This window comes from Octopus bimaculoides, chromosome Z, assembly GCF_046866305.1.
Source record: "Octopus bimaculoides isolate indiv1 chromosome Z, ASM4686630v1, whole genome shotgun sequence".
NCBI lineage: Eukaryota > Metazoa > Mollusca > Cephalopoda > Octopoda > Octopodidae > Octopus > Octopus bimaculoides.
Window position 1 is genome coordinate 31,222,922 of NC_142944.1, and position 13,796 is coordinate 31,236,717.

Genomic DNA, 13,796 nt, shown 5'->3' on the forward strand with positions numbered 1-13,796 from the left:
GAAGAGATATACAGGTAGCAATTACAGATACTTATTGTCAAAATATAGATAGACAGATAACTAGCTAGGTAGATAGATAGATAGATAGATAGAGAGAGAGAGAGAGAGAGAGAGAGAGAGAGAGAGAGAGAGAGAGAGAGAGAGAGAAGGGGAGAGAACGCGGCAGATAGAGAGGACATAACTTGACAAGTGGAAGAAAATTTATGAAGTCATCTTTCTTTCTGTCACCCTCTCTCTCATCTCGTATTTCGTTCTCCGTTTCTGCCTACTGTCCTTTCTTTTTAACTTCATTTATTTCTTTTAGGGTCCATAGAGAATGTATGTATGTATGTATGTATGTATGTATGTATGTATGTATGTATGTATGTGTGTGTGTATTGTGAATAATGACTGGGAGAATAATGCCTGTCATCGCCACAGATGGAGGAAGCAGGTTAAGGAGGGGATCAACACTTTTGAGAGAGCGCGTATCCAGCATGAAGAACTTAAGCGAGCTGCGCGAAAGCGCACGGCTCATATAGTGAATGGGGAAAGCTTGGTCTGCGATGTTTGCAGTCGGGTATGCTTATCAAGAGCAGGACTCATTAGCCACCAACGGAGCCGCAAATGCAAAATGTAAGTTAGTCCTAGAACGCAGAATGTTCCTGAAGGTCGGCAATGGTCTTCCTCGGTCACGAGTGGACGGCCATCATGTATTGTGAAAGTACGTGGACGTGGCATAGCGCCTGAGGTATTCGGCTAACGATAGTAAGGTCGTGAGTTCGATTCCTAGCGGTGCGTTGTGTTCTTGAGCAAGACACTTTATTTTTTTACTTCGCTTGAGTTCACTTAGCAGGCAAAAATGAGTTGTATCTTTCATCTAATGAGTCAGCCTTGTCACATCCAGTGTGCCATGCTAACTCTCCTTGAGAACTATGTTAAAAGACTCGTGTTTGTAGAGTGCTCAACCAGTTGCACGTGAATTTCATGAGCAGACAGTTCCGGAATGTCCCAATCATGTATGTATATAGCCTTGGACCAACCAAAGCCTTGTGAGTGAATTTAGGAGGCGGTAATTGAAAGCAGCCCATCGTATGATATACTTATATTTGTGTGTGTGTGTGTGTGTGTGTGTGTGTGTGTGTGTGTGTGTGTGTGTGTGTGTGTGTGTGTGTGTGTGTGTGTGTGTGTGTTGTATGTATGTGTATGTATTTTTGTCTGTGTTCCCCTGCCCCGTCACCGTTTGACAACCAGTGTTGGTGTGTTTACGTCCCCGTAACTTAGCTGTTCAGCAAAAGAGACCTATAAAAAAGTACTAGGCTTACAAACAATAAGTCCTGGGGTCGATTTCTTCGACTAAAAACCTTCAAGGCAGTGCTCCAGCATGGCCGCAGTCAAATGACTGAAACAAGTAAAAGAATAAAATTATGTATGTATGCATGTATATATGTATGTATGTAATGTATGTATGTATGTATGTACGTATGTAATGTATGTATGTTTGTAATGTAATGTAATGCATGTATATATGAATGTATGAATGTATGTAATGTGTGTGTGTGTATGTATGTAATGTAATGTATGTATGTACGTATGCATGTATGTGTGTGCGTAGGGGTGCGTGCGTGCGTGCATGTGTGTGTGTGTTACTCATGAGTGCAACGGCGGGCTTAAGGAACTCTAGAATGGGAACCCTTCCTCATATGATGGAATTTTGGCTATGTGAAGAATTAATTGTCGTCAGTTTAGTCAGTAATTGACAGAAAGATAAAAAACAGAAAATAAATTTTTTTCAAGGTGGGATAGGTTGGAAAATTAGAAAGTAAGGTATGCAGGTAAGAAAGATAGGTATGTTGATAGGCTTAGAAGACAAATGGGTTTTATAGGCGAGGTAGGTTGGTGCGTAGGCCTGTAGGTGGGTGGGAATGTAGTTGGTCGGGTCGGTCGTATTTGATGCTTTATAAAATGAAAGAATGCATTCAACGAGACGATTCGTGTGCAGTGGAATGAATAACCCAAATACAGAGGTCTGAAGAAGAGAGATTAAGAATAAGTCACAACCACAAACGAAGCGCGCGCGCGCATTTATGGATACACAGACTTACTCGCACGCATACATATTCAGATACATATTCGTACGAACAAGTACGTATGTATGTATGTATGTATGTATGTATGTATATACACGTACATGCATACAAACATGTAGATGTATGTATATATATATATATATATATATATATATATATATATATATATATATATATATATATATATATATATACATATATATACATATATATATATATATACATATATACATATATGTATATATATATATATATATATATATATATATATACATATATGTATATGTATATATATATATATATATATATATATATATATATATATATATATATATATATATATATATATATATATATATATATATATGTATATATGTATATATGTATATATGTATATATGTATGAATGTGTGTGTGTGTGTATTTTGTATTTATAGATATTTAGAAAGACACGCCCTGGCTCATATTCACGTAACTGAAAATATGGCATAAGCCTTATCCACCTCACATACACACTCACTCACACAGACACGCACACACATACACACACATCAGGTGTGTGAGTATGTATATGTAAATATATATATATATATATATATATATATATATATATATATATATGCATACATAATTAAGGATAAAATTAATTTATTATCTTATCAGTAGTTAATACGTAATAAAAACATAGGTAAAGATTTATATCGATGTAATTATAATTAAGGGTACTGAGAAACAGTACCGACATGCTAGAGATAGACGTCAAACGACTCTAAAAACCACTTAGAATTACACTCCATTAGCACAAGGCTGAAAGCGAGGAAATGAATAAAAGAGATTTAGCGAAATTATTTTTTTCAGATTAATTCTAGATCGTCCAATTTCTGGTTTAGTATTTCAATTATTTTACCATCATCAGTAGAATATACAAAAAGTACATAAATGTAAATATATGCAATACCCATACAAATACATGCGTATATATACTAATACATACATACATACATACATACATACATACATACATACATACATACATGCATGCATGCATACAAGTATTCACACGTATATACGAGGCAAACCCGATTATTCATCTCAATCACGTGCGTATTTGATCAAGTTAATACCGCAGTAAATACCATGATAGGAATGAATGAATAAATATATATATATGATTAAAGATAAAATCAATTAATGATCATATCAGCGGCCCTTAATCATATTTCTATCTGTATAATTCTATCTATCTATCTATCTATCTATCTATCTATCTATCTATCTATCTATCTATCTATCTATCAGTCTGTCTATCTGTATGTGCTATGTGCGCGCGCGCGTGTGCATCATGCATATGTATATCATGTATATATGTCTTTAAGTATACAAATCAGTGGACATTTTGAATACCACGTTACCTGTGACCGCCCATGTTTCTATCATACAAATTTTGAAGTGATCTAAACTGAAAACCTTCCCTCAATAGTTCATGTCAATTTATGTTTCAAATACTCTTACTAACTTTATAATGAAAAAGTTATTGTATTACCTTTTCCATTATCTTCAAATTGTACTGAAATAAAAACGGTATATTTCAAAAGAAATATGACAACAAAAAGGTTAAATGTGTCTGAATTGAAACCTTCCATCAAATTTCATGTTAATTTATTTTCCAAACATTAACTTAATAATGAGACATTTATTTTATTAACTACTTAATTATTTTCAAAATTGATTGAAATAAAGCAATGTATTTTAACAGAAGGTAACAAAACAGTTAAAAAGAAAAATCTCGAGAGTAAATGCAAACTACGCAGGCATAAATGAGAAATCATCAACTACTACACTTTATATTATATTTATATTATATTATATTATATTATATTATATTATATTATATATTCGGAGAAATTATGATAGACGTAAGTTGATATCATTTATTCCTTACTGTTGTGATTATTTGCAACCTCTGCATAGCATGTTCCATGCGCACTTTGATGCTCTACCATAACAGATCATGTAGAAAACAATTGCATTATGTTACAGAGATCAAATGCCGATATTATATATATAGTGTGCGTGTGTGTGTGTGTGTGTGTGTGTGTGTGTGTGTGTGTGTGTGTGTGTGTGTGTGTGTGTGTGAGTCTGTGTGTGTATATGTGTTTGTGTGTGTAATTATTAAGACACTTGGTTATATAACTAATTACTTCAGGATCAGTGCTGAGAAGCCGAATTTCTAGTGAAAAACACAGATATGACACGGCAAATTATGAAATTGTAATTACAAAACCATTAATATGTATATATGTACTGTCTTATTATCAGGTACGTGGCAACTTGTATAAAGAAAAAATAACTGACATACGAAATGTATATGATTAAAGGATTTTAATAATACTAATCGATATTTTTATGGTTTTGTTTGTACGATAAGCGCTATGTAAGTGTATGTATGCGAGTGTGTATATGTGTGTGTGTACGTATGAACGTCTGTATTAAACACCATATTCATTTGATAAGGATGGTTATTCATCGCAACTCTCTCTCTCTTTCTTTCTTCACTCATTAACAATAATGCCGGAAGGTCGTTTGTGATCTACATTCCATTTGAGTAATTGATGATATTTGCTAACATGAAAGCTCGAACAGTGTGTGTGCGTGTGTGGGAGGTAAGTGTGCGTGCGTGTGTGTATGTGTGCGTGTGTATATATATGTGTGTGTGCGTGTGTATATATATACACGTCCTCACTTTGTTGTTTTTTTGTTATTGTTTTTTGAAGTATATATATATATATATATATATATATATATATATATATATATATATATATATATATATATATATATATATACACTAGCAGAGATACCCGGCCTTGCTCGGGATTAAAATGGCATAGATTTTTATTGCTTTACTTGTTTCAGTCATGTGACTGCAGCCATGGTGGAGCACCGCCGTTGGTCGAAGAAATCAACCACAGGATTTATTCATTCAGTCAGTGTCTTTTAGCAAACCACTAAGTTACAGGAATGTAAACACAGCAACATCAGTTGTCAAGGAATGGTGGGGGTACAAACACAAGACACAGGCACACACATACACAAATATACACATATATACGACAGTCTTCTTTCAGTTTCCGAGTACGAAATCCACTCACAAGATTTTGGTCAGCCTGAGGCTATGTGCGAATGACTTTATTATACGGTGCCGTATTTTACAATTCTGTAAATAATAATAATGGTATTTTTATATAAGCTTAAAGCTTATGTCGTTCACCGTGCAATGACTAACGAAAATAGTGTAATAAGGGAGCATATAAGCCCTCGATAGAAAAAAGAAGGCTTTCCCATACGCGTGGGACGCGAATCCACATCCCTTTGTTAACATGACTGTGTGTTCTTCACACACGGATAGGAAAACCTTGTTTTTTTCTGTCGAGTGCTTATATGCCTCGTTATTAGACTATTTTCCTTAGTCATTGCACGGTGAACGCCATAAACTTTAAGCTTATATAAAATCTACCATTATTATTATTATGTACATGATTGTAAAATACGGTGTCGTATAACAAAACCATTTGCACCGAAAGCATATATATATATATATATATATATATATATATATAATTCGAAAACATGAACAGTTTCGTAACATTGTTTACAAAATAATAGGTGATCGTTTGCGAAGGATCGTATCTACAGTGAACACTTAGGATTTTTGCTCTGGTAATTTCTGCTCTCTCCCATGTTCACGCACGACCAGCTATATATTGCTATGAGTAGAGCAACGGATTCAGCAAATCTGGAAATTAGTTGTGGAGAAACGGTCGTTTCTCACTAAAAATACGAAATTTTAAAAATCTGTTATATCTCTCCCTCTCTTTACACCGTCGCTAGAATGGGAGTTAACTCATGCTCCGACTTTAAAATTGTTATAAGTTATGGTTTAAAATTATTTTTAATACAAAAATTCACGTCTTAGGAAGCAATAAAAAATATAATAAATAGCCGATTCCGTGCATTTTCGACCATGAGGAATCCATTGGTGCGACTCCCAGATTGCTATCTTGTAAGGTGTGGATTTCTATAGATGCAACACACACACACACAAACTCAGCTATACAATATGTATAGATATACAAACACATACACACACGCACGCACACAGTATATATATATATATATATATATATATATATATATATATATATAATATATAGATATATGAATATATCCATGCATATATGTACATACCTACATCTATATGTATACATACATGCATATATGGGTACAGGATATTACAAAAAAAAAACGTTAAACACAATGAGAAACGAAAACAGAAAACGAACTTTTTTTTGAACAACGAAAAAAACAGAGAGACGAGACATGCAACATAAAGAATATTTCCCTTCATCAGTTGTCCCTGTTCCATCTACTCTGCGTTTCGAAGGCAAGAACAATACGCAACTTCTTTGGAACAGTTCTTCCCGCAAAGCAAATTAAATAAAATTTGGAATTTTTTGCGGAGGGTGCAAGTGTTAACAAGAACAGGACAGTGAGGTAGTAAAAACAAACAATAAGGGCTGTTAGGCCAAGACGATAGATGCATGTATGTATATAAAAGGAGAATGAAAAGAAAACCAAGGTAGGACGAGTATCTCAGGTCATTTAGAATATTTAATTAGAGTAAGGGGAATCAAAAATGGAGACTTCTCTTTTGATTCACTTTACTCTAAATATTCTAAACGACCAGGGATACTCGTCCTGCCTTGGATTTACTTTCCTTTTCCTTTGATATATATACCTGCTAACTCGGAAGCCTACTACGGATCCCTAACTCCAGCCTCAGCTCTGAGCTTGGAATCTAATGGATGACCAATTACAGCACTCACGCAGCGTTCCTATTGGTTTAGGTCATTAGTGAACTAAACCCATCATGTTCTTTAAATATATATATATATATATATATATATATATATATATATATATATATATGCACATAATTTATATATATAAATTTGTGCATGTATGTATGTGCATGTGTACATGTGTGTGTATGTATGTATGTATGTGTGTGTATGTATTTATGCATGCATGTTTGTATGTATGTATGTATGTATCTATCTATCTATCTATCTATCTATCTATCTATCTATCTATCTATCTATCTATCTGTCTGTCTATCTCTATCTATCTATCTATCTATATATATATATATATATATGTGTGTGTGTGTGTGTGTGTGTGTGTGTGTGTGTGTGTGTGTACGTTTGTCAACCCTGATAGAGTGCTACAGAAGGAAGCACATCTATAATGATGGCCACTGTAGAATAGTTCGTGTGGTTTATATTGTATTGGCACTAGTGTTAGTGGTAATGGTAGAGGTAGTAGTGTTTGAAAGCAGCAATGATAGTGGTTGTTCTGTTCAGATTCTCACTGGCCAACATTCTAAATGAATATCTTCTATTGTTATTTACACGCCTAATTTTCTTTTTCTATTCATGTACTTCCTGTGAACTTTTTCTGAACGTATCATCATCATCATCATCATTATTATTTTCGTTGTTATTGTCGTCATCATCATCATGATCACCTTACTCAAAGCCGCCATAACACACTAACCACCACTACCACCGTCACCACCACCATCATCAATCATCATACCACCACTATTCTCACCTCCTCCTCCTCCTCCTGTTTTCCTACCCTCTTCTCGTATCTCACCGCATCATGTACTGTAACCTTCATCCTGTGCTGGCGTGAGTTACAATAGCAATATCGCACTACTAGTCGATCAGGTTACCAATTTCCGCATAAAATCACTTGTTTAAGGGAACCTACCACCTTTAGGGTTCCTGAGAATTAGGTCAGAAAATTTTCATAGATTAAATTACCTCTGTGTGTGTGTGTGTGTGTGTGCGTGCGCGCGTGCGGGGTGCGTGCGTGCGTGCGTGCGTGCGTGTTGATCTGTTCTGTCTACGACAACGTGTGATATAACAAATAATTAACCACAAAGCCAGTCATTGTTCGGCTGAAGATGATATTTAAAGTTTTAGAAAGCAAGCCCAGCTCTATTATTCCCTTCAACAGTCTAGAACCCTAACTAAGGTTTGTAGTTCTTCTTAACGAAGACGCACACGCAATGTGATGCGTTCTTTGTTAATATCAGACATTGGACGTAAGTCCTGATTTCAAATCCACACCTGAACTTTCGCATAACGCGCTTTATTATGCATCACAGTTCACTTAGGTATCACCACTTCACATGGTAATGTTATCTGCGACAGACTGGTTTCTTATCATGGTGGAAATTTATCTCTCATCTTCTCTCCCACGTTTCTGTACACAGCATTATATTCTACATTGCCACAGTCCACCTAGGTACCACCAGCTCATCTGGTAAAGTTACCTGTGATAAACTGGTATCTTATCCTGGTGGATATTTATCTCTCATCATCTCGCTTGTGTTTCTTACATATTACTGTATTCCACATTGCCACTGTCTACCTAAGTACCATAAAATCACCTGGTAATGTTACCCGTGACAGACTGTTTTTTTATCCGGGTGGAAGTTTATCTCTCATTTTGGATCTTTTTTAAAACGGGGGCCACATTTTTCATTAATGTTTTACGTAGTGTTTTTGGTAGCGAAAGACTTTCAAACTTCGTATACTTATCTATTTTGTGTTATAGAACAGAAAAATATTTTTGTATTCGAATTTATTTCATGTAAAAAATTGTCTTATTTCGATAATTTCAACCAATCACTGACAAGTATTCAATTGTTTACATTTACTCCTTTGGCTCACTAAGCGATGTAAAGCGTATTTAATCTCCATACCTTCGTTTTATTTGCTTTTTTCATTTTAAATTTGCTTTAACCCTAACCCTAACCCTAACCCTAACCCTAACCCTAGGGTTAGGGTTAGGGTTAGAGTTAGGGTTAGGGTTAGGGTTAATTGTTTCAGAATCGTTTGTTTATGTAGTCGGCACTTAATGTATATCGGCTGAATGGACGTCAGTGATTGGTTGAAATTACAGAAATACGACAACTTTAACATGGAATAATTTATGGATTTCTTTTTTTTTTAAGAAGACTAAGAGAAAAAGATGTTTTATATGACACATTCTACCAGTGTTCCAAGTTTCAAAGTGTTTCGTTAATGAAAAATGTGGCCCCCGTTTTAAAAAAGATCCCTCATTTTTTCTATATGTTTCTGTACACCATTCTGTAGTTTACATTAACACAGCTTATTAAGCACCTGTGGCATATATCTGTTGTGTACTGCCTATTTAGATATTTATACCTTACATAATGTTAGAAGACAGGTGTTTGCACTATTAAACGTTTCCTTATATATATATATATATATATATATATATATATATATATATATATATTTAATACAGAATGGGACAAGAAGATAGATAGATAGATAGATAGATAGATAGATAGATATATAGATATATAGATAGATAGATAGATAGATAGATAGATAGATAGATAGATAGATATGGATATATATTTAGAATTATATATCCATATGTATTTAGTGTTGCCGTTGAGTTAAGTCCTGCAATGGGACCGAGTATTACATCGTATTATTGTAATTAAGTTTGTAGTATTTAGAAAAGTGTTAAATAGTTACAAGTTTCGAAAAACTTACGAATAAAGAATGAATGACAGCACGATCTTATCGTTCCGAAGCGGCAACACTCTAATCTGTAGTGCGACTTTGTAGCGATATTTTCCCCAGACGCAACCTAATGAAATCAATGTCAGAACCCTGGTTTCGTCGCCTGCAAACAAAATAAGAGCTGCACTCGAATAAGTTTTCATTGGGAACCTATGGTAGTGGAAATGTCTAGTATCTTGGGGCCCCTGACCAAATCAGGCAGTTCGGGATTGAGACTGCCATCTGCGGGAATGAGTCTTGCCAGGTTGAATGACATTGTATGCATGTTACTCGCCATTTTTCGGTGTAGCACATTTGCCATTTTATCTACCAAAATTATTAAGAAACATCAACTTATAATTTATTTATTAATTACTAATGGGCTTATCTCTTAATTTATTTCTGACAAAGACATACAATATACACACATTCAGAGATATACTCAAACACAATCTTAACATACACACCACATCACCTATGTACACACGTACATACACGCGTACATACACGCGTACATACACGCATACATGCACAATCGTGCACATTGTCACAAATTTATGCATACAAGCAGACACATGTACATGAACACACAATTGTAATTACATGCAAATTCAGACATTCGTACGCGCGCGTGCACACACACACACACACACACACACACACACACACATTCACATTCACATATACATATGCGCGCATACATACACACGAGCCAGAGTTAGAGTCTCTGCACTATCATTCCGACACGGTTAAAACAGCAGCTAAATCTACTTCAGATCACAATCTTCCATCATAAAACGCGTGCGCGTGGGTATGAAGGAAAGGAAAAACGCATGACGTAATATAGTTTTTGATGCACTAACTTTTGAATGAAATTCGGGGGCTGTCGTGACTGGAACGACTTCAGGATCTTTTTTAAAACGGCGGCCACATTTTTCATTAATGTTTTACGTAGTGTTTTTGGTACCGAAAGACTTTCAAACTTCGTATACTTATCTATTTTGTGTTATAGAACAGAAAAATATTTTTGTATTCGAATTTATTTCATGTAAAAAATTGTCTTATTTCGATAATTTCAACCAATCACTGACGTCCATTCAGCCGATATACATTAAGTGCCGACTACATAAACAAACGATTCTTCGTTTTATTTGCTTTTTTCATTTTAAATTTGCTTTAACCCTAACCCTAAGCCTAAGCCTAACCCTAACCCTAGCTCTAACCCTAGGGTTAGGGTTAGAGTTAGGGTTAGGGTTAGGGTTAATTGTTTCAGAATCGTTTGTTTATGTAGTCGGCACTTAATGTATATCGGCTGAATGGACGTCAGTGATTGGTTGAAATTACAGAAATACGACAACTTTAACATGGAATAATTTATGGATTTCTTTTTTTTTTAAGAAGACTAAGAGAAAAAGATGTTTTATATGACACATTCTACCAGTGTTCCAAGTTTCAAAGTGTTTCGTTAATGAAAAATGTGGCCCCCGTTTTAAAAAAGATCCCGACTTCAATTATATGTCTAAGTTTATTAGTTTTTAAGTACATTATATTAAGCACACCTCATTTACGTTACATAGTACATTAGCCACACACAAATACACACACATACCACCTGTCATCATTATGCTGCATACACAGAACGTTGTGCGTTTAGTCTCTCTCTCTCTCTCTCTCTCTCTATCTCTTTCTCTCTCTCTCTCTCTCTCTCTCTCTCTCTCTTTCTCTCTCTCTCTCTCTCTCTCTCTCTCTCTCTCTCTTTCTCTCACCTCCCACCACATACGTAATGAACTAATATTGTTTGGGGCAATATTTGTGATCGTTGTGTTTTAGTATCTATGCTTGAATGAGTTTCCTTTCAAACGTAAACAAAGCAATTAAGTAAATCTTTTTTTCTGAAATGACACAAATGATACTACAGACTGCACCCTTCCATAAAAATCTGATGCCTTTGTGCTTAGTTTATATAACACTGTAGTTATTGGTGAGCTGATAGAATCGTTAGAGCGTCAGGGGAAATACTTCGCAGTATTTGTTCTGGCTCTATATTCTGAGTTGAAATCAAGCCGAAGCCAACGTTGCCTTTCCTTCTTACTAGTCAAGTACTGGGGTCAATGTAATCGACTCACTCACGCTAAAATTGTTGCTTTGTGTCAAAGTTTGGAACAATTAAGATAGCAGTAAGCTGGCAGAATCGTTATCGCGTCTGACAAAAATACTTAGCGGTGTATTGTCCAACTTTACGTTCTGAGTTCAAATTCGGCCGATATAGATTTTGCTTTTCATCCTTATGGGGTTGATAAAATAAGTACTAGTTGTGCACTGGGGACGATGTAATAAACTTATCCCTCCCCACAAATTTCAGGTCTTTTTTCCTGTAATAGAAAGAATTATTATTTTTGATGTTGTTATTTCTATTGTATGTATGGTGTCGATTTTTTTTCCGTGTGGTAGTGTTGTTGTTTATTGCCGATGTTGTTGATAATGAAATTGTTGTAATTTTCTACTTTCAGTCATGAAGAAAGATTCCCAAAGCAAGCAGAAGCTGACTAAAACACTGCTTACTCGTTTGAGTAACATCGATTCCAAGGACATCAAACAAAATATCAATGTGGAACACAAACACGAAGAGATTCACGGCGATATCGACTTTATACATGCTGACGGAAGCAGAATCACATCCAACTTTACGGATAACTTCGATTCGATTGCCGAAAATGTTGAACTGTGGGTACAAAGCGGCAAGGCTGTCATTATGATCAAAGTAATTGCCGAACGTATCATTCCAATTGATTACGAGTTCAACGTTTGGCGGAAAAGTTCGGCCATCGTTACTCGCCAAATTGAACTTGACCTACAGGCCAATGAACAAAGACAACGCCTGTACGCACACGTCATGAAAAAACATGGCAAATACGGTAGTGGCTACCAATTAAAGGGAAGCTACGAAGACGACACTTACATACAAGACCGTGAAAAAGTTCTGAACAGTCGCGATACGTTCAAGCTGTTTAACCAGCTGTTGGATGTTGCCGAGGATTCGAAAGAGGACGGGGATCAGGAAGAGCGTTACATAGAGAAGACAGAAAGAAATGCTCTTCAAAGACCTAACACAAATGATTTCATGTACTGAAGAGGAAGAATACGTAAATAAGCCGTCTGTGCGTTTTTTCATCCAACTGTCATACATCATATATCAAATCATACCGTATCATATCATATTATATATATATATATATATATATATATATATATATATATATACAGGTACCGAACTTCTTATCCGGCAACCTTGGAACCGGAAGTGGTTCGGATTTCTGGACACAGACTAAATGTATACCGAAAATATAAAATAAACAACGAAAAGTAAAGAACAAAATTGTATAAAATATACAAATTAATACATTTCTAAAGAATTTCTAAAGATCTTTATTAAGCCACTTCAAATTCTTAAAACTAAAACAAAGCGGCCGCGCGGCGAACTACTACAGCCCGCGAAATTCAAAGCTAGCCAGTTTCAAAAATAGCCGGATTTCTGGTAATTCCGGATTTCTATATTCCGGATAAGAGGTTCGGTACCTGTATAGATACATACATGCATATGTGTGTGTGAGTGTATATATATATATATATATATATATATATATATATATATATATAATGTATATGTACATATATGTATGTATATATAATATATATGAATATACATATCTATATCCATATATATATATATTTATATATTTAGTTATATATATATATACATACGTACACTATATATATATATATATATATATATATATATATATATATAAACATGTATACATATAATGCAGTTCATTCTGCGTTGTAAAATGCACCTGGCGCTCATAAATACTCGTTCGTGCACGTGCACATTCACGCAAACACGCACATACACACAAGCACGCACGCGCACACACGCACTCACACACACACACACACACACACACACACACTTATTTACATACTGGAGAATCATGTATCTGAGCATATATATACACATTCGCCAATCAACAACTACCCTCCCCCTCTGAATAAAACTG

The 13,796-nt window shown here is 35.0% G+C and overlaps 1 protein-coding gene across 4 annotated transcripts in view; it reads left to right on the forward strand.

Moving 5' to 3' along the window:
• Window positions 1-13,383, forward strand: part of LOC106868339 (uncharacterized) — a 176,566-nt gene extending 163,183 nt beyond the window's left edge. For all 4 annotated transcript variants that reach the window (XM_089365084.1, XM_089365085.1, XM_089365083.1 and 1 more), the window contains one exon: window positions 12,249-13,383. In XM_089365084.1, the coding sequence (XP_089221210.1) occupies window positions 12,249-12,868 (620 nt within the window). In that variant the 3' untranslated portion in view covers window positions 12,869-13,383. The remainder of the gene's footprint in view (window positions 1-12,248) is intronic.
• The last annotated feature ends 413 nt before the right edge of the window (window positions 13,384-13,796 follow it).